Raw genomic sequence first — 23,695 nt, 5'->3', positions numbered from 1 at the left:
CCCAGCAGATCCCATTTGGGGCAGACAGGGGAGACCCTATAGAACACGAGTGGATGAGGGCACCCATACAGGGTGGCCCAAAGGGGTGAATGAGCCCCGGCTCCACGCACCAAGTGCTGCACGTGGCTGTGACGCAGGACCTGCAGGGACACAGGGACTACGAGGACACAGGCCGGACTCCGACCCCATGACGTGGGGGCAGTGGGGCGGGAGCACCCAGGCCGCTTCCCGGGGCAGGAGCCACCTCCAGGCCCACGTCAGATGTGGCCCCACGAGGCGATGGCCCAAAACAGCCCAGCCCCGAGCCACTGACCCATACCACATGAGTGGGGAGAGCAAATCCCAGCGCCCAGGCTTGCTGCCAGCCCCCCCAGTCAGACACCCCGGCTTCCTGTGCCTGGCTGCTGGCCCCTGGGCTCACTGGGCCATGATTCCTGCTGGGCAAGGGTCAGTGCCCGATGCGCTGACTTTGTCTGGTGCACAAAGGATCGGATACCTGGGGGGGGGGGGGGCACACAGCGGGGTTGTGCACACACACGGTGGTCCCCAGTTGCACACAGTGCTGGTATGGCACTGATTCGGGGTGGGCTCTGTGAGAGCTGGAGCAGATTGGGAAATGAGGGGGGGGGGGGTCCAAAAGGGGCCATCACCAGGGGTGGGTGACCCAATGCCAGGGGGAGGTGGGTGTCCTGTGGGGTGCTGGTGCTGCGCGTAGCCCCTACTCGGGGACCGGAGCGTCACCGCGGCGCCGACCAACAGCTGGCAGAGGGCGGGCGCTGCGCTGAAGCAGAACCCGGCCCTTGTCTGGGGCTGCGCTAGGAGCCGCGCTGGGCTGAGCCGGGGCCACGTCGGGCTGCGCCGTGGGCCGCACCCAGGGCCGCGTTGGGTCCGCACCGCGGCGTATCCAGACGCGGCCGGCCCACACCCGGCTCCGCACGGTGCAGCTCCGGGCCCGGCCCGCTCCGCTCCCGCACGTGGTCTCGTGGCGCGCTGCCCGCCCAAGGACCCGGCGATGCGCCTCCGCCGCCGAGCGGAGCGGACCAATAGCGGCGCGACCCCGGCCCCGCGGCGCCCAGCTGGCCAACGGGAGCCGCGAACCGGCTGCTGACGTCACGGAGAGGGCGGGCACTGGGTGTCGGCAGGCTATAAAGCCGAACGGGCGGGGGGCGGCCGCGCCAGTAGAGGCGGAGGGGTCGGTGTGGCGGAGAGCAGCCGAGAGCGGCGCGCTGCGTGCCGGCCTTCCCGCCCGGCGCTGTCGGTGAGCGGTGCGGCCGTGCGGGGCCTCGCGTGGCGGCGGGACCGGGGCGGGGGGGGGACGGCCGTTGGCGGTGCGCGGGAAGGGCGCTGAGGCCCCGCTGTCCGCCCGCAGGATGAGCCGCCCGCCGCCATGGAGCCCGGCCCGGCCCTGAGCGCCCGCCGCCGCCCGCCCCGCCGTGCAGCCCTATAGCGGCGGCAGCCCCGCGTCCCGCCCGCCGCGCAGCCTATTTAATTCCCCGCCGTAATTTATTGTAGCCCCCCGTGCCCCCCTCCCCCCGCCCCGCTCACGCCCCCTCGTAGCGCGGAGCTTTGGCCATGGCGCTGCCCGTCCCCGAGCCCGCCGCCGCCCCGCTCACCCCCTTCCTATGGATGCTGGTGCTGGGCTTCGTCATCGCCTTCGTCCTGGCCTTCTCGGTGGGCGCCAACGACGTGGCCAACTCCTTCGGCACGGCCGTGGGCTCCGGCGTGGTGACGCTGCGGCAGGCCTGCATCCTGGCCAGCGTCTTTGAGACGGTGGGCTCCGTGCTGCTGGGGGCCAAAGTCAGCGAGACCATCCGCAAGGGGCTGATCGACGTGGAGATGTACAACGCCACGCAGGAGCTGCTGATGGCCGGCTCCATCAGCGCCATGTTCGGTGAGTCCCGTTCGCGGTGCGGCGCCCAGGTGTGCCCTGTGGTTCCTCACCCGCCTCCCTTTTGCCTTCCAGGCTCGGCCGTGTGGCAGCTCGTGGCTTCGTTCTTGAAGCTTCCCATCTCGGGCACGCACTGCATCGTTGGAGCGACCATTGGTTTCTCGCTGGTGGCCAAAGGGCAGAAAGGCGTCAAGTGGTCTGAGCTGCTAAAAATCGGTGAGCCAGGCGAGGTGATGCTCCAGGAGCAGCGTGCCCACCTTGTGCGTGGCAGCAGCTCGTGGCAGGGCTTCCTTCCCGCAGCAGGGCTCCAACAGCTCCTCTTTTCTCCTAGTGTTGTCCTGGTTCATCTCACCCCTCCTTTCTGGCATCATGTCTGCCGTCCTCTTCTTCCTTGTCCGTAGGTTCATTCTCCGCAAGGTAAGGATGGCCCAGCTGTGCCGGCAGGCTGTGGGAGCTCCTGCTGCTCGCTGCTTTGTTTGCTGGGCTGTGTGCACTGCAGTGTGTCTGCGTGTCCTTGTGGCTGAGCGATGGGGAGCCTGGGCCCGCTCTTGTCCCACGAGGTGGGGACCAGGAGATAAGGAGCTTTTGCTTGCCTCTTCCAAAACATGTGGACTGTTTGAGCAGGGGCAGCTGCAGCTTTGCTGCTGGAGTTGATAAGGTTGGAGCTGCATGCCATGCTTTTCTGGACTCGCACGAGGCTCTCGTGCTGCAGTGGAAGATGACAAGTGATGATGGTGGCTTTTTTTGAAGCCGGGAAGAACCAAAATTGTCCCCGGTGCTTGGAAACTGCACTTCCCTCTGCAGGAGAGGCAGCCTGAGCAGCCCACACCTCCTGGCTGTTCTGCTGCAGCTGCTTCCCCACTGCTACGGGTTTCAGCCTCCCAGAGTCAGGATTCAGGGTGCTGCTTTCTGCATGGTCTGCGGCAGCGTCGCTTTGAACTCCCTTCAGCTCCCGTGGTCTCTTTGGTGTTTGGAGGAGCTGCTGCCCACGGATGTAGGAGCTTTTCCATCCCAAACCACTGGGGAGCAACAGGTCTGGTGTGAGGGCTGTGCTGGGGGCAGCCATGTGAGGACCCTCTAGTTGTGTGCCATTCTATCCTGGTAACCGAAAGCCGTGCTCAAAGCTCTACAGCCAAATTGCTCTGCGTTTCTCTCTGCCCTAAAGCTTGCCTGGTGGCAGCAGCACCCTGATGGGGCAGTGAGACCTCAGGGGAATCCACTGCTCTGTCTGTGCTGGAAAAGATTTCTGCTGTTTGGAGGGTCTGAAAGTCTGGGAAAAAAGGAGTCTGGCACCCAGAATGTTAGGGGCACAGCTTTGGAGGTTGTTTTTTGGAGGTGATGAACTTGAGGCACACTGGTCCTTCAGGCTGGGGGCATTCAGCTGGTTGCCCAGAGCGCCCAGCTCCAGCATTATTAATCAGCACTTTGTTCTGCACGTTTTGGTTTAATGACACCCATGATTTTAGGTCTGGAAGAACTACTTCTGCTCCAAGAGATGTAAAGATCTTATCGCTGCGCTTTCTGCCTGGCAACCCTTTCAAAACGCTCCGGCGTCACTGCCGTGGGAGCAGCCTTGCATAACTGCCCTTTCAGAGCCCTGCTTGCCACCTCCTGCTTCCCGCTGTCCCTCAGTGTTGGCACGGTGCTGGGCAGGGCTGGGTTTGGTGCTCCTGCTGCCTCTGGGCGCAGGTCTGCAGGGCAGTAAAGCTGCTTGCAAGCTGAGGGCTTTGTTGTTCTGCCCGAATCAGTGAAAGAGGCAAAAGCTTTGTCTGAGGAGTGCTTTTCTCCCAAAGCACCCAGTGGGGTGAAAAACCCCATGCGGTCGGAGCACAGGGAGGGGTTGCAGGGACCTCCAGCCCAGAGCTGCTGCTGCAGGGGGCTGGAGCTGTGTGCCCAGTGAGAGCTGTGGTCTGCAGCTCTGCAGCACCGGATGTTGTCTTGCAGGCAGACCCCGTCCCCAACGGCCTGCGTGCTCTGCCCGTCTTCTACGCCTGCACCGTGGGGATCAACCTCTTCTCCATCATGTATACCGGCGCGCCCTGTAAGTACGCACTGCAGTGCTTGAAACCTCACTTTGGAAATCCTTGATGAAGCCTTCATTAAATGCCCGATTTACCCCTTTTTGCTTTTCAGGGCTGAATTCTCCTAGAAGGCGGCTGGCCTGTGCCGGTTTCAGAAGGCGGCAGGCTAGCGTGCGCTGAGTTCTGGGCTAGATAGGTGCCTGCCTGAACTAAACCCCACAGAACTTTCCCCCTAGAGCTCCAGATAGCGATGTCCCCCCCCAGCTGGGTACCAGGATGTTGCTGGGGCTGCTGTTCTCCCTGTGGCCCTATAGTGAGGTGTGGGGCCGGAGGCTCTTCCCACACACCCAGCCCTTAGGAGTAAACTAATTATCCCTGAGGCTTCCTGGCGAGAAGAGGTGGTGTGCTGCAGCTGGCACCTGTGCTGAGAAGAGGAGCTCGTATCGCAGTTTGTGGCCCCTTTGGGAACGGCAGATTGATGTGTTTGTGTTTGGCTGTTGTGTAGGGGGATGGCCGGGCAAGGTACGGCCGTGACGCCTGCCGGGCTGGCACACAGAGAGCAGTGCCCACAGAGCTGAGGGCAGGTGGTGCAGGAAAACACACAAATCATAGCTTCCATCAGGCAGAGCTCTCAGCATGAGCTGTTTTCAGTCTGAGTGGGTTTCCTGTTGTGGAACAGTGGAAGAGGTCATTGGAGGCTGGAGGTGGAGTGACAGGAGGCAGCGTTGGCTTCCGAGGGTTTTGTCTGTAAACAGTGCCTGGAAGGCTCCGGGGGGTGTCTGCTTCCCTGCAGCATCCACAGGAGGAGGAGGAGGCAGCAGAGGGGCTGTAGCCTCCAGCTGTGTGCTCTGGGCTCGAAGTGTTGTGCAGCTGTAGTGTTGGTGCAAAGGGAGCAGCGTGTTGCTGCCTTCAGCAGGGCCACCTCCTGCTTGGTCTGGGGGCTGCATGCCAGCCCCTGCCAGAAAGCACTTATGGGGTACCTCGGGTTCCTCCTGCAGGGCAGGTGTCGGAGCAGGAGCTTTGAGCTGGGGTGTGCAGCTGAGAAATCCCCTTCCTGGAGCTGCTGAGGTCCCCGTGTGCCAGGCAGGCAGCGTGGTGCTGCGGCAGCCGTGCTGCTGTTCTCTTTGACATTGCAGCAAGGCAGGACGCAGGGCTGTGCGGCGGCTGAGAGCGTTCCTGTTGCTCTCAGGCAGAATGCACACCGGGCACTAATCGGGTTTGGCTGCAGGAGGGAGGGAAAGTGCCTGAACATGTGGAACAGATTAGCTTTCCGTGGGGGAGACCGTGGCCCGGCGGGGCTCTGTGAGGTCCAGCTCTTGTTTTCTGTGTGGTCTCCGGGCTGGGGGAGCAGAGTCGGACACGGAGGGGGTCCCCGGGGGTTTCAAGATCCCTTGTTTTATTTCCTAGTGCTGGGCTTTGACAAACTGCCTCTCTGGGGTATCCTCCTCATTTCGGCGGGGAGTGCTGTTGTCTGCGCTCTCGTCGTCTGGTTCTTTGTATGTCCGAGAATGAAGAAGAAAATTGAACGTAAGTACCCGGCGTTTGCAGCTCTGCAGGCAGGGCGAGCTGCTCCGGCCAGCTCCTTTCTGCAGCGGCCAATCTCATTACCGTGGGGCTGTTCTTAGCAGGGATCTGCAGCTTCACTTAGCACTAAGCTGCTCTGGGTGTGTGCAGCAGAGCTGTCGACCCCGCGTGCCTCCGGCCAACCCCACAGCATGAGGGGGACCCCAAATTCCTGCTGGGAGCAGTGCCGTGCTGCTGGCTGGCAGCCTATGGCCCTGCCTGCACTGCAGGCTGCTAACCTTTAATCCCAGTGTTCCTGGGGATCGATGCGGGTTGCGAGACAGAGCTGTGCAGGCTGGTGAAATCCTCCCCCCAGGGCAGAAATACCCATTGAAAAACACCCCCAGCAGCAGTCCTGTAGCTCTAGCAGCACGGGAGGGCTGCGTGCTCTCGCATACAGACATGGCATGCAGCCTGCTTCCTCATTTGCAGACCTGTAGGTGAGGGGATAACAAGTGTCCTTGTCAGCTGCTGTAATTGGGGTGTGACTGACAGCTTTATGGCTGCCCTCGGAACCCTTCCAGCTGCTGGAGCTCCACGCAGCTGCAGGGCAGGCTCCCTCCTCTGCCTCACTGTGTGCCTCCTTCCTTCCAGCCTATGGGAGCAGCCTCAGCTTCCAGGGCTTGTTTTGGAAAGCGGAGGCAAATCGGGGTGTTTGGGCTCACAGCTTTGTGATGGAGAGGGGGGACCCTGGGAGGGGGGGGTGCCAGCCTGGCACGGATCACCATGTGGAAGCGGTGATGGCTCACGGCATGGCTGCAGGGCAGGGCGGCCTGAGGGAGGTTTGTTTGTTGGGAGAGGGATCTGTGCCCGAGGAATAACCGGCAGAAGCCCCATGGTGGTGCTCACCACACCCCGTGTGGGTGTGTGGGGGATAAAAATAGGAGATGAGCTGGCTTGTGACGGCCTGGCTGCCGCGTGTCGGACAAGGTATGACTGATGAGCATTGAGGTGGAAGGGGAGCAGCAAAGTTCAGGATTCAGGAGGAGCTGTAAAGCGTTTGATCTGCCATAAAAGTGAGCGTGGGGGCACTATCCAGGGCAGGTGTGGCTCCGTGGCTGTGCCAAGGGTTGGGATGTAACGGCAGCTGCTTCTGTCTGCAGGAGAGATAAAATCAAGTCCCTCTGAAAGCCCGCTGATGGAGAAGAGCAGCAGCCTGAAGGAGGAGCACGAGGAGCCCAAGGTGCCCCTTGGCGATGCTCCCACAGGTGATGCTAAGAGCCCCAGTGCTGAGGCAGGGTCTGCTGTGCCACAGCGGGTGGCTGTGGAGGAGAGGACGGTGTCCTTCAACCTGGGGGACGCAGAGGAGGCCCCCGAGCGGCTGCCGAGCATCGACCTGAAGGAAACCAACGTGGATGGAGGTGAGAAGCACTGGGGGCTGTGCTGGGGGCTGCGCTGTGGCTCCGGTTGGGTGCTCACCGCTTTTTCTTTTTGCAGGAGCCGTTCAGTTGCCCAATGGAAACCTCGTGCAGTTCCACCAACCTGTGGGCCACCACCTGAACTCCAGCGGGCAGTACCAGTACCACACCGTGCACAAGGACTCGGGGCTGTACAAGGAGCTGCTGCATAAACTGCACCTGGCCAAAATGGGGGACTGCATGGGGGACTCGGGGGACAAACCCCTGCGTCGCAACAACAGTTACACATCCTACACCATGGCCATCTGCGGCATGCCCCTGGACTCCCTCCGGGCCAGGGAGGGTGAGGAGATGGAGAAGCTGACGTGGCCCGTGGTGGACACCAAGAAGCGGGTCCGCATGGACAGCTACACCAGCTACTGCAATGCAGTGGCTGATGTGCACCCTGCAGCCGACGTGGATCTGAATGCTGCTCAAGTGGAGATGGGCCTCGGGGACAGGAAGGGCAGCAGCAGCTCGCTGGAAGAGTGGCATGATCAGGACAAGCCCGAGGTGTCCCTCCTCTTCCAGTTCCTGCAGATCCTTACGGCCTGCTTTGGCTCTTTCGCTCACGGTGGCAATGATGTCAGGTCAGTACCAGCAGTGCCACGGCTGCTCCTGGAGCTCTGAGCTGCGCTCTGGGTTCTGAACCATTCACCTTTCTCTTGCAGCAATGCCATTGGCCCCCTGGTTGCGCTCTACTTGGTCTATCAAACGGGTGACGTGGCCACCAAGGTGGCAACCCCCATCTGGCTACTGCTCTACGGGGGTGTGGGGATCTGCATCGGGCTGTGGGTGTGGGGCCGCAGGGTCATCCAGACCATGGGCAAGGACCTGACTCCTATCACACCATCCAGGTAAGGTGGAGCTCTGCTCCTGGGGGCTGCGTGTGCCCGGGGGGGAGATCTGACCCCCTCCAGTGCAGCTTGTGGGCAGTGCCTGCCCGCACACCCACCCTGTTCTGCACAAGGGTTGGTGCCACCGTGCAGAGGATCTGTCTGCACGGTGCAGGCGGGCTGTGGGTTGGACTCTGTCTCACCTTCCTCCCTGTTCTCATCCTTGTAGTGGCTTCAGCATCGAGCTGGCATCCGCCCTGACTGTGGTGATCGCCTCCAACGTGGGCCTCCCCATCAGCACAACACACTGCAAGGTAGGGCTGTGAGCTGAGAGCTGAGCGTGGCTCTGTGCGCTCCTGGAGGGGCTGCAAACCTCAGGGCTGGGAGAAGGGTGGGCGGCAGAGCTGCAACCCTGGGTGCTGAGCAGCGGGGCGCTGGGGGTTGGAGGGGGGGCTGCACTGAGCAGTGCCCTCCTTTAGGTGGGCTCGGTGGTGTCGGTGGGCTGGCTGCGCTCCAGGAAAGCGGTGGACTGGCGCCTGTTCCGCAACATCTTCATGGCCTGGTTCGTCACCGTGCCCATCTCGGGTCTCATCAGCGCTGCCATTATGGCCCTCTTCAAGTTTGCTGTGCTGGGAGTGTGAGGCCACGCTGTGCCTGCTTGCTGCTGCTCCGGGGGGGGGGGGGGGCCACACACAGCCCCCTCCCCTCCCGACCGTGGGGCTCCCTCCGTTCCTCTGCGTGTTGTCACCGACGGCTCTTCATGGTTTATTTTTTTAACGTTCTGTCTCTCAAGGCGAGCTGAGCAGTGCTGGGCTGTCCCGCTGCTCCCAGCCTAGCAGTGATGAGGGCCGCTTTATTTTTTTATGTCCCCCGTCCCCCCCCCCCCCTCCTCGACCCCCCAGTGGAACCCGGACCCCTGCAGTGACCCCCTGGGGGCCGCGGGCTGTGCTGTGCTCGGCTTTGCCCCCCGCACTGCTGCTACCTCGGACTCAATAAAGGTTTCCTTCCTACGCCAGTGCTGTGCCTCACTCTGGGGGGGGTGGGGGGGGTGTCTGTCCCCCCCCCCCGCGTGTACCTGGGGCTGGGAATGCTGATAAGGGCCTCACGTGTGCCCCCCTGTCATGGGATGCGGATGGTGGGGGGGGTCTTAACGGGTCTCTGCAGCAGCGGTGTTGGGCTGACGGCAGCGGGGGCTGCCGGGGGGGGTTCGTGCTCCGTGGGGTTGGGGCTGCCCAGGGCCGGGCCTTGACCCCCGGTTAATGATTGCCCGCTGCCAAGGGGGAGGCGGTGGGGGCGGCCCCCAGGGGGGGGGGGCGGGGCGCGGGGTCCCTTAAAGCGGAGCGAAGCGGCGGGGGGGGGGAGGCGGCGGTGATGGGCAGCGAGAGAGAGCGGGGCACGGCGCTGGGGGGGGCCGACCCCCGGGCACTGCGCAGGGACTGCCAGCATCGGTGGGGCGGGGGGAAGGCGGGGGTTGGGGGGAGCGTGGGGGGGGGGGGGGGGAGGGAGCGGGCGAAATGGGGGCTTCGTGTTCCCTCTCCCCACCCCCCCCAAATTTCTGTTGGTTAAATCCCCAACGGGTTTTGTTTTCTGCCCCAATAATTCACTGTAGGGCCGCTCAGCCGGGGCGGCAGACCCCCATCCCGTGTCCCGCGCCGCTCCGGCGGCTCCGCGCCATCCCGCCCCCCCGTGACACACTGCTGTCCTCCCCCCCACCCTCCCCAGGATCTTCGTGAACCGCAGCCTGGCGTTGGAGAAGATCAAGTGCTTCGGCTTCGACATGGACTACACCTTGGCCAGTGCGTGGGGCGGGGTGGGGGTGGGGGGGGGCTGAGACCCCCGATCCCAAACCCACGTGGCCCCTCGGCTGTGCAGTGTACAAATCGCCCGCCTACGAGGAGCTGGGCTTCAGGCTGCTGCTGGAGCACCTGGTGTCCATCGGGTACCCCCACGAGATCCTGGCCTACAAATACGACCCCACCTTCCCCACCCGGTGAGTGCTGGGGGTCTGGGGTCGGGGGTGGGGGGGCACACGCACATTGCGACCCCCCTGCCCTGCTTATGGTCCCACAGGGGGCTGGTGTTCGATGCGCTCTATGGGAACCTGCTGAAGGTGGACTCGCATGGCAACCTGCTGGTCTGCACCCACGGCTTCCGCTTCCTCCGGGGGTCTGTGTGTATTTCTTTTATTTGGGGGGGGGGGGTTGGGGGTCCCTCAGTAGCGTTGGGGTTTGGGTTGGAGGGGCTGAGCCGCCCCGTGCCCCCTCTGCAGAGCTGAGATCCTGCACTACTACCCCAACAAGTTCATCCAGCGGGACGACATGAAGCGCTTCCACATCCTCAACACCCTCTTCAACCTCACGGGTGAGCTGTGCCCCCCTCCCCCCGACCCCAGACCTCCCCCCTTTTGGGGTGCTGCCTCCCTCACAGCCCCCTCCCACGGCAGAGACCCACCTCTACGCCTGTCTGGTGGACTTCTTCTCCAACTGCCCCAAATACATCAGGTGAGCGGAATGTGGAGTTTGTTTTCAGAATTGGGGGGGTGGGGGGGATCCAGGGGTCCCCCCGCTGTGCAGCACCTTCACCCCCTGTTTTTCTGCCCATTTTTAGCTGCGACACCGGCTACAAGCATGGGAACCTCTTCATGTCCTTCCGCAGCATGTTCCAGGACGTGCGTGAGGCCATGGACCAGGTGCACCTCTCGGTGAGGCTGTGGGCAGCGCTGGGGGCCCCGTGGCCCCTGCAGGTTTGGGGGGGGAGCTCCAACCCTCTGCCACCCCCTCACCACCCATCCCTCCCTGCAGGGCTGCCTGAAGGAGAAGACGTTGGAGAACCTGGAGAAATACGTGGTGAAAGACGTGAGTGTCTGTGAGCCCCCCCCAGGCCCCCAGACCCTCCTCAGTCCCCGTGTGCCCCTCCATTCTCTGTGTGCCCCCCCCCCGGCTCTCACTGTGCCCCCCCAGCCCCGTGTGCCACTGCTGCTGAGCCGCATGAGGGAGGTGGGGAAGGTGTTCCTGGCCACCAACAGCGACTACAATTACACCGATGTGAGTGGTGGCATTGCTGCTTTGGGGGGAGTGGGGGGGGGCAAAGCTCAGGGTGACCCCCACAACCCCGCCGCCCTCCCAGGTGACACCACATGTCATTGCAGGCCATCATGTCCTACCTGTTCGACTTCAGTGATGAGGACGAGGTGAGGGGACAGCCATGCTGGGGCTGGGGGTGCCCCCACCCAACCGTAACCCCATCCCTGTGTCACCTTCACCCGCCCCCCTTCCAAGCAGACTGGGACCCCCCCACGGCCCTGGCGCTCCTACTTCGATCTCATTGTGGTGGACACCCGCAAGCCACTCTTCTTTGCCGAGGGCACCGTCCTGCGCCAAGTCAACACGGTGGGGATCAGGGCACCACGCGTCCCCCCCGCCCCCACCAGCCATGGGGTGCAGTGACACCATGGGCTGCTCTGTGCTCACAGGACACGGGGAAGCTGCGCATCGGGACGTACACGGGGCCCCTCCAGCACTGTGCTGTCTACTCTGGTGGTGAGTGCTTGGCTGGGTGACACGGTGATGGAGGGACGTGGTGGCACAGGGCATTGCAGTGGCACAGGGATGTGGTGGCACTGGTATGTAGTGACATAGGGACGTGGTGGCACTGGGATAGTGACACAGAGACACAGCGGGATGCAGTGACAGAGGATTGCAGTAATACAGGGGTGCAGTGACACAGGGACATGGTGGCATGGGGACACAATGGCACACGGATGCAGTGATACAGGGTTGCAATGGGACAGGGACACGGTGGCACAGGGATGCAGTGATATGGGGATGCAGTGACACAGGGATGTGGTGGCACTGGGGTGCAGTGATGGGGGCAGTAATACAGGGTTACAGTGACAGTGGGACATGGTGGCACAGGGATGCACTGATATGGGATTGCAGTGACACAGGGATGTGGTGGCACTGGGACGCAGTGGCACTGGGGTGCAGTAATATAGGGTTACAGTGACAGTGGGACATGGTGGCACAGGGATGCACTGATATGGGGTTGCAGTGACACAGGGATGTGGTGGCACTGGGACGCAGTGGCACAGTGACACGGTGACCCCACGCCATCCTGTTGTCCCAGGCTCGTCAGACTTGGTGTGTGACCTGCTGGGCGTGAAGGGCAAGGACATCTTGTACATGGGGGACCACATCTTCGGGGACATCCTCAAGTCCAAGAAGCGGCAGGGCTGGCGCACCTTCCTGGTGGTGCCCGAGTTGGCCCATGAGCTGCAGGTGTGGACGGAGAAGAGCGGTGAGCAGCCCCAGCCGTGCCCTCCCCTCCCTGCAGGGCCCTCAGGTGCTCCGCCAGCCCCGGGGACGGCCACAGTGCTGGCACTGAGCTGGAGCTTTGCCCCAGCAGAGCTGTTTGAGGAGCTGCGGAGCCTGGACCTGTTTTTGGCAGAGCTGTACCAGTGAGTGGGCACCACTCTGGGGTCCCTGCACCCGGAGGGGGGACACAAAGGGCCCTTGTGAGCCCCCCGCTCCCACCGCAGGCATTTGGACAGCGGCAGCAGCGAGCGCCCGGACATCAGCTCCATCAAACGTCGCATCCAGGTGATGCCAGGACCACCATCCCCATCCCCAGAGCAGCCCACATATGGGATATCGGTGCCCTGAGCGCCCGCTGTGCCCACAGAAAGTCACGCATGAGATGGACATGTGCTACGGGAAGATGGGCAGCCTCTTCCGCTGCGGCTCGCGCCAGACCCTGTTTGCCAGCCAGCTGATGCGCTATGCAGACCTCTATGCTGCCTCCTTCCTCAACTTCCTCTACTACCCCTTCAGTTACCTTTTCCGGGCACCGTCTGTCCTGGTACGCCTGGCGCCGTGCCTCAGTTTCCCTCCCTGCCCCTCTGATGTCCCCAAGTCCATCGTGAGCCGGGTGCCAGCCCTGCTCCCGCCCGTCCCCGCTGCAGATGGCCCATGAGTCAACGGTGGAGCACGGCCCTGTGGACGCTGGAGAGGGAAGCACAGCCCTGGAGCTGCAGCTGGAGCAGCACAGCCAGCAGGTGGGGGCAGAGCTGTGGCACAGGAGCCGGGCACCCAGCACCCACAGCCCAGTGCTCACTGAGCCCCTCTGTCTGTCTCAGGACCTGGGGCTCCCCCAGGACTCCAGCGGAGAGGAGGAAGAGGATGGTGAGGCCTGAGCCCACAGCTGCTGATTCAGCAGTGCCAATCCCCAGCAGACACCAGGCGCTGTCCCCGGGGCTGATAGCAGCAGAACGTCCAGCACCACGGTTCCCTCCTCCACACCCACGAGCTGTTGCAGGGCAGCACAAGTGCACCCAGCAGCTCTCAATCAGCTCCAGCACTGGAAACTGCTCTGGGGGGATGGTGCCCAAACATAACAAGGGCCTGGGGCCAGTGCTGCTCCCTTTTACCTGCTAAGAGTCCCAACCTCTCCCCTTCTTTACCTTTGTCTATTTATAAAAGGCACGTTAACTTCTGCCAAAGTTTTATTGGAGTCACAGAGTAATAGAAGAGACATAAATTATATTTTTTTTTTGCAAAGGAAAATTCCTTTACCCCAAGACTGGGGAAGATTGGAGCAAAGGGCAATTTCTAAGGCCTGGGCCAGCAGCTGGGACAAGTGCTATGTCTGCATGCAAGCCCTGGGGCAGTCCTGCACTGCTGGTTCTGCTGTTCCCGCAGCTCCTCAGCCAGCTGAGGTTCCTCAGTAAAGACGCTCACAAAGCTGAGTGCAAGGAGCAGTGGGGCAGCAGGACTGCTGCTTGCTAGGGGCAGGAAGATGAAGATGGGGCTCTGCTCTATGCTTACCATTAGCAGAACCATTGTGCTCCTCCTACAGGGGGGAACCTGCAGCACCCGAGGCTCTGGGTGCTCTCACAGCACTGCTGGCTTTGAGGCTGAGCACAGCTCTCCTGGTGGCAGGAGGCAGCAGGGTGGTCCCAGACCTGTGTGTTCCTTCTTCAGGAGCAAACCCTTGGGATGTCACTTCCCAAGCCCTGAGAGGCACTCAGAGCACTGCAGCGACCAGAACCATCGGCCAGCACAAAAACCAGGCTGTGCTTTGGGGTGGAGGAGCCAATGGCTAACCCAACAGCACAGAGCCCACATCTCCAATCCCAAACCTTGCCCCCCACCCCACCAGCTCACGCTACATCTCTAGTGTAAAGTTTTAAACACTTAAAAACAGTGAAAAAGGCAGAAAAAGGCTACCCCTGCACAGTTACATCTGAGAGGCAACAGTGTAAGTGTAAGTGCAAGGCAGCGCGGGTGAGCCAGCAGCCCTCAGGGAATCTCCTCAGCAACATTTGGGGCTACAGATTCAAAACCTCCATCTCTGCCACCTCTGGCAAAGCTTTGTTTTTCCGGAAAAAGAACTGAGTCTCCTCATCATCATCATCCAGGATTTCGCTGAGGGACGACACCACAGGGTCGTGGTCCCTCAGCATCTCCGGGTAGCGGCTCCCAGCCCTCTCTATGCGCAGTGAGCGCCGCACTGGCGTCAGGAATTTCAGCTCTTGGGCTTCTGGCAGCTCCCTCGCTCTACAGGGAGGAAAAAAAAAAGCGTGAGTGAGGCAAAGCCCACAGAGAATGGCACAGGGTGCTTGCTGATAGCAGCTTAGCCTCACCTGGGCACAGACGTCACTTGTAGCTTGATGGAGGACACAGGCAGGCTGCTCAGGGCGCGCTCTGTTTGGCACGGAGTCACAGCCGTGTGCTGCCTCTCACCTGGGCAAGGTGTTGTGGGCTCCCACAGAAGGTGTTGCTCAGACTTTTCCCCTGACAGGAGAGAGGGAAGCCATAGATCAGAGTGGCTTTGGTCACAGGGGACGATCCTAAAGATCACCCAGCTCCAACCTGCTGCCATGGGTAGGGTTGCCAACCACCAGCTCAGGGCTCCATCCAACCTGGCTTCAAGTGCCTCCTGCGATGGGCACCCACAACCTCTCTGTGCAACCTGTTCCAGTGGCTCAACACCCCATGAGTAAAGAATCTTCTCCTATCATCTAATCTAAATCTCCCCTCTTTAAGCTCAAAACCATTCCCCCTTGCCCTACCACTATCAGATTGTGCGAAAAGTCAGCCTCCCTCCTGCTTGTAAGCTCCTTTCAAGGACTGGAAGGCCACAATGTGTGTCCCCAGTCTTCTCTTCTCCTAGCTAACCAAACCTAGGATTGCCCCACCCCAATACCTTGCACTTGGCCTTGTTGGACCTCATTAGGTTCATGCGGGTCCACTTTTGAAGCCTGCCCAGGTCCCTCTGGGTGGCATCCCTCCTTTTTGTTACATCAACTGCACCATTCAGTGTGGTGGCATCTGCAAACTGCTGAGGGTACACTAGATCCCACCATTTATGGTGTTGATAAAGATGTTGAGAAGCACCAGTCCCAAGATGGACCCTTGGGGGACAGTACTTGTGACTTGTGGCCTTCATTTGGATGTAAAAAAGGGCAGCAGGATTGTAGAGAGGGAAGAGAGCTGCAGGTGCAGGGGGAACTACAACACTGCAGAGCTCTGGACATAACCCAGCGCACCTTGCGTGGTGTGCCAGGCTCAGCTCTGGCAGAGGGATTTTGCCCCATTTCTGAGATGAGGGTTCTGGACTTTCACAATGCTCAGTGCTCAGCAAAGTCATCAGGGACACGGGGTGCTGGGACAGACTGCAAAGCATGGGGAACACCAGCCTGCCAGCCAGCCAGCCCCTGCATGCACGTGTTACCTTCTGATGGTTGTTCTGCAGTCTTCAAAATATCAAGGACAACTTCTCTGAGCTCCTGGAGTGGCTGCAAAAAATAAAGAAATAAATAAAATAGAAATCAGGACACAGGTCAAGGCAGGCAAGGAAAGAAGACTACAGTTCAGAAAGAAGAGGAGAAAAGGCTCCTGCTGCCTCGCTCAGGGAAGTGCAGATGGCCACAGCTTTTCCCTTCACCAGATCTGTGTGCAGATGCCCACCCCAGGTGCTGCAGTTACACTGTGCAGACCAGGCTCAACGTGCTGCCAGCTCACTCACAGCCCTCCCTGCCCTCCTCTGGCCCTGTGCACACACTGCCTGAAGTGGTTTTGTGGAAGCAACCAGGACTTATAGCTCTAAAGGCCTTTTTCACCAATGACTGCTAAACTGATCCCAAAATCTGACCCCTTTGGGGCAATCTGCTGGTGCACAGGAGGTACCAAAGGGTTCCTTACTCACCTCAGCACCAGCACAGACTGCTGCTTTATACAGCCCTGTCACATCAAAAGGGCCGTTGCGGGCAAGCAGCTTGGCTTTGCAGATCCAGAACTTGGCACACTTCTCTGCATTGGGCTCATGGCATAGTATTGTTGAGAGCTCTTCTGATGGGACACCCTGCAAGACAAGGGTGAAGTGCTGGAGAAGAGGTGGACACTGAAGAGCTGCCTGCATGCCAACGTTCTCCCAGACAGAAGGCAAAAAGGAGGATGGTCTGAAGCCTGCACTTTGCACTCACATTCCACAAATCTCCTACGTGACCTTGGACAGATTATACAGTTTTTCTGCCTCCATTTTCCCTCAATAAAATGAGCCTAGCATTTCAGAGGGAAGTTGAGGGACAGATTTTTCAGCACAGGCACCAGCAGGGCCACCAAACCCAGAGCTGGGCTAGCAGATGGCATTCCCAGCAGTGGGGCCCACCAGGGACATATCCTGGAGTGGTTCAACCAGCCTGGGCTGCTGCTGCAGGAATCCCTGCTGCAAGATGCACTGCTACACATCAGGACAACCGCAGGGACGCCTGTACAGTAGCTATCAATCCACGTTCCTTGTCAATGCATCTCACTGCATGTCCTCAACTCCAGGGGTGAATCGAGCTTGGTGACTTTTCCTAAGCCAAGCAAGAATGCTTTGCTTCAAGAAAAGAGCAGCCTGGTAACGTAGCCTCTTTCCCACTCCCACCTCCTCGATGAGCTTCAGGCACTCTGTCAGCAGGGCATTGATCCTGGTAAGGTAGAGCTGCTCTGGCTTCTCTGGCTTTTGCTCCTCCTGCACAGTGCTCCTGTGGGGAGGCTTCTCCTTCTGTTTCATTGGCTTTTTTGGGGGCAGCGTCATAGGTGGCCGCTTGTAGCACTTGCCCTTGGAGGCCAGCCACTGCTCCAGCTGTCTCCTGTGAAAGGACCAAGGGATCACTGTTACCACCACAGACCACTGGCACTTGCTGGGCTGCTGCCCATCTGCCCTTTGGATTTCTAGCTGCTCGGGAAGAACTTCTGCTCTAAGAATCACAACCGAGCCAGGCTGGGAGACGCAAACCCTCCCAAATTTAAGTGTGTCCTGAAGATAAAATTGGAGAGGCAGCACGAAGCAACAAGGCTGCCTCTTCAGACACTGCTCACTCACTGCTGTCTGCAGACAATCAGTTATCACATGGGGGAAATGAGGAACCCAGAGGACACCAAACTTCACCCTCACCCTCCTCTGTGCTGCAGCATCCCAACAGTTCAGACTACAGCTTGGGTCCTGCAGCCTGCAGCTGGCTCACGTGGTTCAGTGCCTCACTCTGCTGTCCCCTGGAGGGGAGAACAGTCAGCCAAGGATGCCACTTACCTACGATCTTCCGGTGTTGGGCTCTTGGGAACACGCCCAGCATGCACTCCATGTGTCTGTGACAGCTCTGGTTTATGCATCTCCCTCCTGCTCCCAAATTCACCCCGATTTCCTTGAGATCTGGAGCTGTAAGTGTTGGGAAGAGACTGTTTTTTGGGGACTCCCGCTTGGGATATTGCTGTGTGTCCAGAAGGTGCTGTCTTCACGTCCCTCCTGTCTGCTCCCCCTTTAATCGTGGGTCTTTGCCACTGCACTGTGGTGCACAGCTTCAGACTAGGTGTCCTCATGGGCCCATTTGTGGTGCCCTGGGGCCGGCTGGAGGCTGAGGGCTTTGCAGGAGCTCTATTGGAGTGCTTAAGAGTTCCCAGAGATGTGCCACGCTTTCCCACAGGTTTTCTTGCTGCATTGTTTTCTTCCTGTTTTACAACTGGCTTTTTATGTAGCAAATGTGTAGAATTAGCAAGTAACTGAGGGGGTTGCAATGGCCGAGTTGTGCCATTTGGTTTTTGGGATGCACTTTTTGAGCCTGGCAGGGGTTTCCTGAATTTCTCCTGCATCAGCACTTCCTTAGTCTGGCAGCTATTAATTCTGTCCTTTGGGTCCTTACCAGTCCTTGACACAGTGCCTGAGCTCTGCCCATGAGCCAAGGCTCTCTTTTTCCCCAGATTGTTCCCATTAGTCTGAAAAGTGTTGCTGGGCGCAGGCTTTGTAGCTGCTTGTGCTTTGCCACAGCCAAGCCGCTCCTGCAGGCCCTCATTCAGGGAGCAAGGTGCCCTGGGCACATGCTGGCCACTTCCAGTCTTCTCCGGCCTTCCAGGGTTTAGGAGACAAGAGGCAGAAGTTGGGAGCCTCCCTCTGGGCTGTGCAGAGGGGTTTGCGCTCAGAACGAGCCCTGCAGGCAGCTCTGTGTCCTTTCCCAGCTGCTGTGGCCGTATCACTGCTACTCTCTGCGATGCACGTGAAGACTGCTGCAGCGCAGCGTGTGCAGCTGGATGTGCGGGTTTGGCAGCAAGCTTGCCATCCTTCCAGGTGCCTTTTGCTACGTTTTGGACAGCGCCCTTCTTGTTCCTGTCAAGCTGCAGAAACAAAGAACCTCAGACAGGGCCCAGAGCAGAGCTCAGCTCAGTCACACCCCATCAGCTCACTCCTATCGCAGCCCCACCAGCCCAGGGGATGTGCACAAAGCCCTGCAGGGGAAAGCAAGCCCAGTGTAACACCCAGCACCAGGACTAAGGACAATTCTCTCAGCTTAAGTTCCTCTGAAAACTCGTTAGTTGTCTTAGGGCCAGATGTTTAGCAATGTGTTGACTACTGCTTGCCTAGGGTGAGGAACTCACTGTCCTGGCTTGTGTACCCCATTCTGCCTGGACACACTTCAAGCACGAGATACAAAACCAGACTGAAAAGAGTTCTCTTCTACTTACATGTTCTGGTTTAGAAACTGGTTTTGAGAGCAGATCCAGGTGATTGGTCCGGTCCTTTAAATAGGTCCTGCAGAAACAAGTTATGCGAGCATTGAGCAGCTGTTCCAGAAAAGTTGAAATACCTAAAGTGCTTCTGGTTGCCACAGCCACCAGAGCTGATGAGAAGCGCTTTGAAGTCTAAAAGCTGTCAAGGAAGAACCACGTAATATTTCTTTTCCTTCCACATGGCAACGGAAAAGTGACACAAAAGACTGTTGCATAACTCACAACTTCCACTGACGAGAAAAGAGATCAAAGCGCTTCCTGCAGCTGATGGGCTGAGCAGGACATGATGGGAACTCACTTAACAGGTCAAGTGTGGCAATGAGCTTCTCTCCGGTTGCTTTTAAAAGGGCTGAAGATGTCCCTTCCTAATATTACTCTACCCTAGAAAGCTGCTAAAATGCAGCACTCAAAATTGGACTGCCTTTCTGCTGCACGAAGCTGGTAATGCAACCAAAGGCTGTCCTGCAAACCCAAAGCCTGGGATGAAAAAGCTTCATGGAGATTCAGAAGACACCCAGCAGACATGGTATTAAAGAGCAGGAAATATCAACACTCAAACCACGTCTGTGTTGATGCTGCCAGTAACAGCAGAGCAGTGCCAGGACACTGCAGGAGCTGTCCCAGTCTCAGCTTTGACAGCTGGCACGGGGCCGAGGCTGCTCTCATTAGCTAGCCAACACAGCAAGAAGGCAGGTGCTGGCGATGCAGAGACAGCTGCACCCCGACTTACTTGGTACCGGGGCATTTCAGCTTCCTTTTGGCCTGCAGGTACTCCTGGAGCTTTCTTCTCCGCTCTTCTGCAAAGAAACAGTAGGAAAATGTAGTGCACACACAGCCCTCGGAGCTCTAGGGATGAGCATTATCACCGAGCTCCCTGCTGGAGCACAGTGCTGCTCGCAGACCCCCAGCACACATGAGGCACTGCCTGCAGCCCGCTGAACAAGAAGAGCTGTTTGGTGCTTATAGCACAAAGCTGCCCAGAGCTCAGTCGTGTGGAGCTTTGCAGGTCTGTAGGACAGGTGAGGTGCTGCCTGTGAGCACCACCAGCAACAGGGCACCCACAGCTTCCCCAGGCTGCCGCCCCATCCGAGCTCCATTTCCCCTCATCATATCCCTATCGCATCACCTAAAGACTGGCTCTCCACCTTTCTGCTTTCTGCTTTCACACAGGGCAGTAAGGCCCAACTCACAGTGATCACTGGGGGCTCTGGGTGCACCCAGCTCAGCCCAGTGCTCCCCAGCACTGCATTCCTTCTCACCTCTGCAGCCCCCACTTCACAGAATGGCCAGGGTTGGAAGGGACCTCAAGGATCACCAAGCTCCAACCCCCTGCCACATGCAGGGCCAACCTTTTCATTTAATGCTAGACCAGGCTGCCCAGAGCCCCATCCAACCTGGCCTTGAACACCTCCAGGGATGGACGGGGCATCCACAGCCTCTCTGGGCAGCTGTTCCAGCACCTCACTGCTCTCACAGCAAACAACTTCCCCCTGACATCCAACTGAAATCTTTCCTCCAACTTCAAACCATTTCCCCTTGTCCTGCTGTTATCTCCCCTTTCAAAGAGTTGACTCCCCTCCTGTTTGTAGGCTCCCTTTAGGTGCTGAAGGCTGCAGTGAGTTCACCCCACAGCCTTCTTTTCTCCAGGCTGAACAAGCCCAGCTCCCTCAGTATGTCTTTGCAGCCGCCTGCTCATCTTCGTGGCTCCTCTGGACCCTCTCCGACAGTTCCCTGTCTTTCTCGTACTGGGGGCTCCGGCCCTGGTCGCAGTGCTGCAGATGGAGCCTCACGTTCAGCTTTTCACCACCCAGGTCCTTCTGCGCAGGGCTGCTCCCAGGTACGCTCTTTCCAGCTGCTTCCTTTCGCGGTCACCCCCCAGGTCGCCTCCCCAAAGATCGGGATGCACAGCCGGCCCAGGCTCCCCGCACCCCCGCGTCTGATTCCGGCCCCCCGGCCGGGCTCGGATCCCCGCTCCGCGGTTCCGCTCCCAGCGCTCACCTTGCGCAGCCGCCGCCATGTCCACAAACCCGCCCCAACCGCCGCCCCACGCCCATTGGCCACCGCCTCTTTCAAACCGCCCAATGGAGAACGCCGGGGGGGGGGAGGGGGGGCGAGACGGAGACGGTGAGCTGCGATTGGGCGAAGCGAGCGGATGGGGCGGGTACAACGGGAGCCACGGGTGGGGCCGGAAGGGCGGGTCGACCAATCGCATTCGTTTGTGTGAGAAAGCGGGTGCGGCGGAGAGGAGCGGGGTGGGGCGGGGTGGGGTCGGGTCGGGTCGGGTCGGGTCGGGTCGGGTCGGGTCTTTAAGGTGGGCTGCGGAGGGGTGGCTTTGGGAGGGAATGGGGGCTCTTAAGCAGAGGTGGGGACCCTGCAGCCCCCAGTCTTTGCCCCAGGAGGCAGCCTGCGGTGGGCCGCCGGGCCCTGCTGTGTTCCCTGCTGTGGGAGCGCTTCTCCTCCGCCCCACCCCCACCCCCAGAGGCACACACTGAGACTTGCGTCCACAGGGAAGCTTTTCTTTCTGGTTTATTTCTCCAGTCGCAATAAATACCTCCACCCCAAGAAGGGGAGATGAAACAAAAACCATCGTAATTATGGTAAATAATATAAGTAAAAATGTAAGTTAAAAGCAGTGAAACATAACGAAGCATAAACAATGTTTGACTCAGGCCCACGGGGCCCAGAGCAGCTATCCCACGTGGAACAGCGTGGCGGGGCAGCAGGGCTTGTACTTGGTACATACGGCGTGGAAACCAGCAACGGGCCGGTTTGGGTTCGGGCAGGCACTCAGCGCCCGCTCAGCAGCGTGTAGGTGGCAATGTTGACCTGGTCGGGTTGGTTGGTGATGCCCACGGGCTGCCGGGGCTGCAGGGAGGTGCAGATGAACCACCCGGGGAAGGCGGCCGACTCGAAGCGCGTGGTGCCCTCAGCCGGGCTGTCCAGGCGGTAGAAGATGAAGCGGGTCAGCTCGGCGCTGTCGATGTCCCGCGTGACGTCGGCTTCCTGCAATGGAGACGCAGGGAGGCTCAGCGGGTGGCAGCGGCGGCCGGGTGGGGAAGTGAGGGTGGGATGGGGACGTGGGATGCTCACCTCCAGCTGCAGCGTGGGCTCGGTGCCGCTCAGCACACACGACATGTAGAGGTTGTAGCCCTTGATGCCCAGTGCCACTGGTGTCTGCCCAGCTCCAGCGCTGCCCCGTGGGCCTCGGGGCCGGTACAGTGCAATGTTGAGCCTCACTGTGGGGAGAAGGGACGGGTCAGCGGGCGTGCTGTGGGGTGGGGGTAGGGACAGGGATAGGGGGTAGGAGCAGGGACAAGGGTGCAGTGCCCTCACCTTTCTGGCTGGAGGAGGGCCCCTGGAGGTGCAGGGCCACCAGCTGTGTGGGCGACTCCAGCACGAAACACTTCTGGTTGATGTCAAAGATGTCAAAGGACTGTGAGCGGGTGTAGCGGAAGGCGGGTGCCCCGGCGTAGCTGCTCTCCAGCCGCTGGAAGGTGACGGGCTCTGCAGGGGACAGGAGGTCAGCAGGTGGCAACAACACCCCAGCAACCATCCCTCCTCCTCCTCCAGCACCGCGCTCCTACCAAAAACCTCCTCCAGGAGTGCGCTCAGGTCGCTGTCAGCAAAGTCCCTGTGCTTCGGCCTCCGCAGCAGCTTGGTCATGGCCACCACCAGCACGGCAGCCTGCCGGAAGCTCCGGGCACCGCGGCCCTTCCTCACTGTCACCTGCACGCCCACCGCGGTGTGCTCAGAATCCAGGCGAGGTTTCTGCAGGGAGAGAGCTGCAGTTGAGCACCCTGCGCTGCCATGGCACCGTGCCACTGAGCCACCGAGCCACCGAGCCACCGAGCCACCGAGCCCTCCCATCCGTACCTTCTGAAGGCAGAGACAGGAGGGGCCGTAGAAAGTCTCCTCGCTGAGGCTGGAAGGCAAAGCGAATGGTGAGCTTTGAGCCGCGTGAAGCTCAGACCCGCAGTGAGCCCCCAGCCCGTCTCAGCACTCACTTGCTGCTCTCCAGCACGTCCAGGTCGGGAACAAACGCCATCTCTGCGCCCAATGTGAAATCTGAGGGTGAAGGCAGTCCGCAGTGCTGTGCTTCTGCTCCTCCCGCTGCTTTCAGGGTGCTCTGAGCCCGGCTGCTGAGCGACGCATTTTCAAGGAGCGCTGGAAGGAAGCGGCTGCCGTGCGGGATTTCCATGTTTCGCAACACGCCTGGGGATTGCTGAGTTTCGTGTCTGCAGCACGCAGCGCCGCGGGCACCGGCACCACCTCTGCTGTGTTGTGCAGGGCGCTGTGGGGCTCAGTGGGGCTGTGCTTTGGGGTCACTGCAGGTCTCAGAGCATGCTTTGTGCACGTGCTTTGCGGCTTAGTGGGGCCAAGTTTTGGGGTTAGTATGAGACTCAGTGGTGCCATGATTTGGGGTCAGTATGGCATACTGTGGAGCGATGACTTGGGATTGGCATGAGCTGCAGTGGGGCCGTCATTTGGGGTTGATGTAGAATGCAATGGAGCCATGCTTATTGTAGAGCTCAGAGCATGCTTTTCGCCCATGCTTTGAGGTCAGCATGGTGTCTGGCAGGATGATGTTTTGGGATCAACGTGGGACTCAGTTGGGCCACACTTCAGAGTCAGTGTGGACCACACAGCAGGGCGGTGCTTTGGGATCAGTGTGGGGCCCAGCAGGGCGGTGCTTTGGGATCAGTGTGGGGCCCAGCAGGGCGGTGCTTTGGGATCAGTGTGGGGCCCAGCAGGGCGGTGCTTTGGGATTGTTGTGGGGCACAGCAAGGCGATGCTTTGGGATCAGTGTGGGGCCCAGCAGGGCGGTGCTTTGGGATCAGTGTGGGGCCCAGCTGGGTGATGCTTTGGGATCAGTGTGGGGCCCAGAAGGGTGGTGCTTTGGGATCAGTGTGGGGCCCAGCAGGCTGGTGCTTTGGGATCAGTGTGG

General features: G+C 60.0%; 4 protein-coding genes across 6 annotated transcripts; 2 read left to right on the top strand and 2 right to left on the bottom strand.

The window, feature by feature from the left end:
- Nucleotides 1-1,178: 1,178 nt before the first annotated feature.
- SLC20A1 (solute carrier family 20 member 1) lies at nt 1,179-8,721 on the top strand. The gene is made up of 11 exons (XM_031597007.2): nt 1,179-1,258; nt 1,370-1,891; nt 1,964-2,104; nt 2,220-2,305; nt 3,833-3,929; nt 5,317-5,436; nt 6,576-6,833; nt 6,910-7,459; nt 7,541-7,726; nt 7,935-8,019; nt 8,185-8,721. The coding sequence occupies exons 2-11, from the start codon at nt 1,573-1,575 to the stop codon at nt 8,344-8,346; spliced, it is 2,004 nt and encodes a 667-aa protein (XP_031452867.2). The 5' UTR covers nt 1,179-1,258; nt 1,370-1,572; the 3' UTR covers nt 8,347-8,721.
- Nucleotides 8,722-9,074: 353 nt separating this feature from the next.
- LOC116231320 (cytosolic purine 5'-nucleotidase-like) lies at nt 9,075-13,206 on the top strand. Of its 2 annotated transcripts, XM_090125458.1 has the most exons (18): nt 9,075-9,153; nt 9,428-9,501; nt 9,578-9,695; nt 9,776-9,871; nt 9,975-10,066; nt 10,149-10,206; nt 10,313-10,406; nt 10,507-10,560; nt 10,666-10,749; nt 10,854-10,895; nt 10,987-11,094; nt 11,178-11,244; nt 11,831-12,001; nt 12,110-12,161; nt 12,243-12,303; nt 12,386-12,562; nt 12,666-12,758; nt 12,840-13,206. In XM_090125458.1, exons 1-18 carry the CDS (start codon nt 9,077-9,079, stop codon nt 12,894-12,896), a joined length of 1,575 nt encoding a protein of 524 aa, XP_089981584.1. In that variant the 5' UTR covers nt 9,075-9,076; the 3' UTR covers nt 12,897-13,206. The 2 variants fall into 2 exon arrangements, with proteins under 2 accessions (XP_089981584.1, XP_089981583.1); XM_090125457.1 differs by having other exon boundaries at nt 11,831-12,161.
- Nucleotides 13,207-13,221: 15 nt separating this feature from the next.
- On the bottom strand, nt 13,222-20,804 carry CKAP2L (cytoskeleton associated protein 2L). Its single transcript, XM_031597008.2, has 9 exons — nt 20,749-20,804; nt 19,481-19,547; nt 18,706-18,772; nt 17,282-18,357; nt 16,634-16,841; nt 15,911-16,066; nt 15,437-15,500; nt 14,346-14,496; nt 13,222-14,259 (listed from the first exon to the last, which is right to left on the bottom strand). Exons 1-9 carry the CDS (start codon nt 20,765-20,767, stop codon nt 14,031-14,033), a joined length of 2,037 nt encoding a protein of 678 aa, XP_031452868.2. The 5' UTR covers nt 20,768-20,804; the 3' UTR covers nt 13,222-14,030.
- A 456-nt stretch (nt 20,805-21,260) lies between these two features.
- On the bottom strand, nt 21,261-23,170 carry LOC116231323 (interleukin-1 beta-like). 2 transcript variants are annotated; one of them, XM_031597015.2, is made up of 6 exons: nt 22,755-23,170; nt 22,624-22,672; nt 22,335-22,518; nt 22,084-22,254; nt 21,841-21,986; nt 21,261-21,753 (listed from the first exon to the last, which is right to left on the bottom strand). In XM_031597015.2, the coding sequence occupies exons 1-6, from the start codon at nt 22,946-22,948 to the stop codon at nt 21,538-21,540; spliced, it is 960 nt and encodes a 319-aa protein (XP_031452875.2). In that variant the 5' UTR covers nt 22,949-23,170; the 3' UTR covers nt 21,261-21,537. The 2 variants fall into 2 exon arrangements, with proteins under 2 accessions (XP_031452875.2, XP_089981563.1); XM_090125437.1 differs by having other exon boundaries at nt 22,335-22,672.
- Between the last annotated feature and the right edge of the window lie 525 nt (nt 23,171-23,695).

This window comes from Phasianus colchicus, chromosome 27 (genome assembly GCF_987193195.1).
Source record: "Phasianus colchicus chromosome 27, bPhaCol1.hap1.1, whole genome shotgun sequence".
NCBI classification, from domain to species: domain Eukaryota; kingdom Metazoa; phylum Chordata; class Aves; order Galliformes; family Phasianidae; genus Phasianus; species Phasianus colchicus.
Note: the sequence above shows the minus strand (reverse complement) of the source record. Positions and strands in the feature narration are given on the sequence as shown.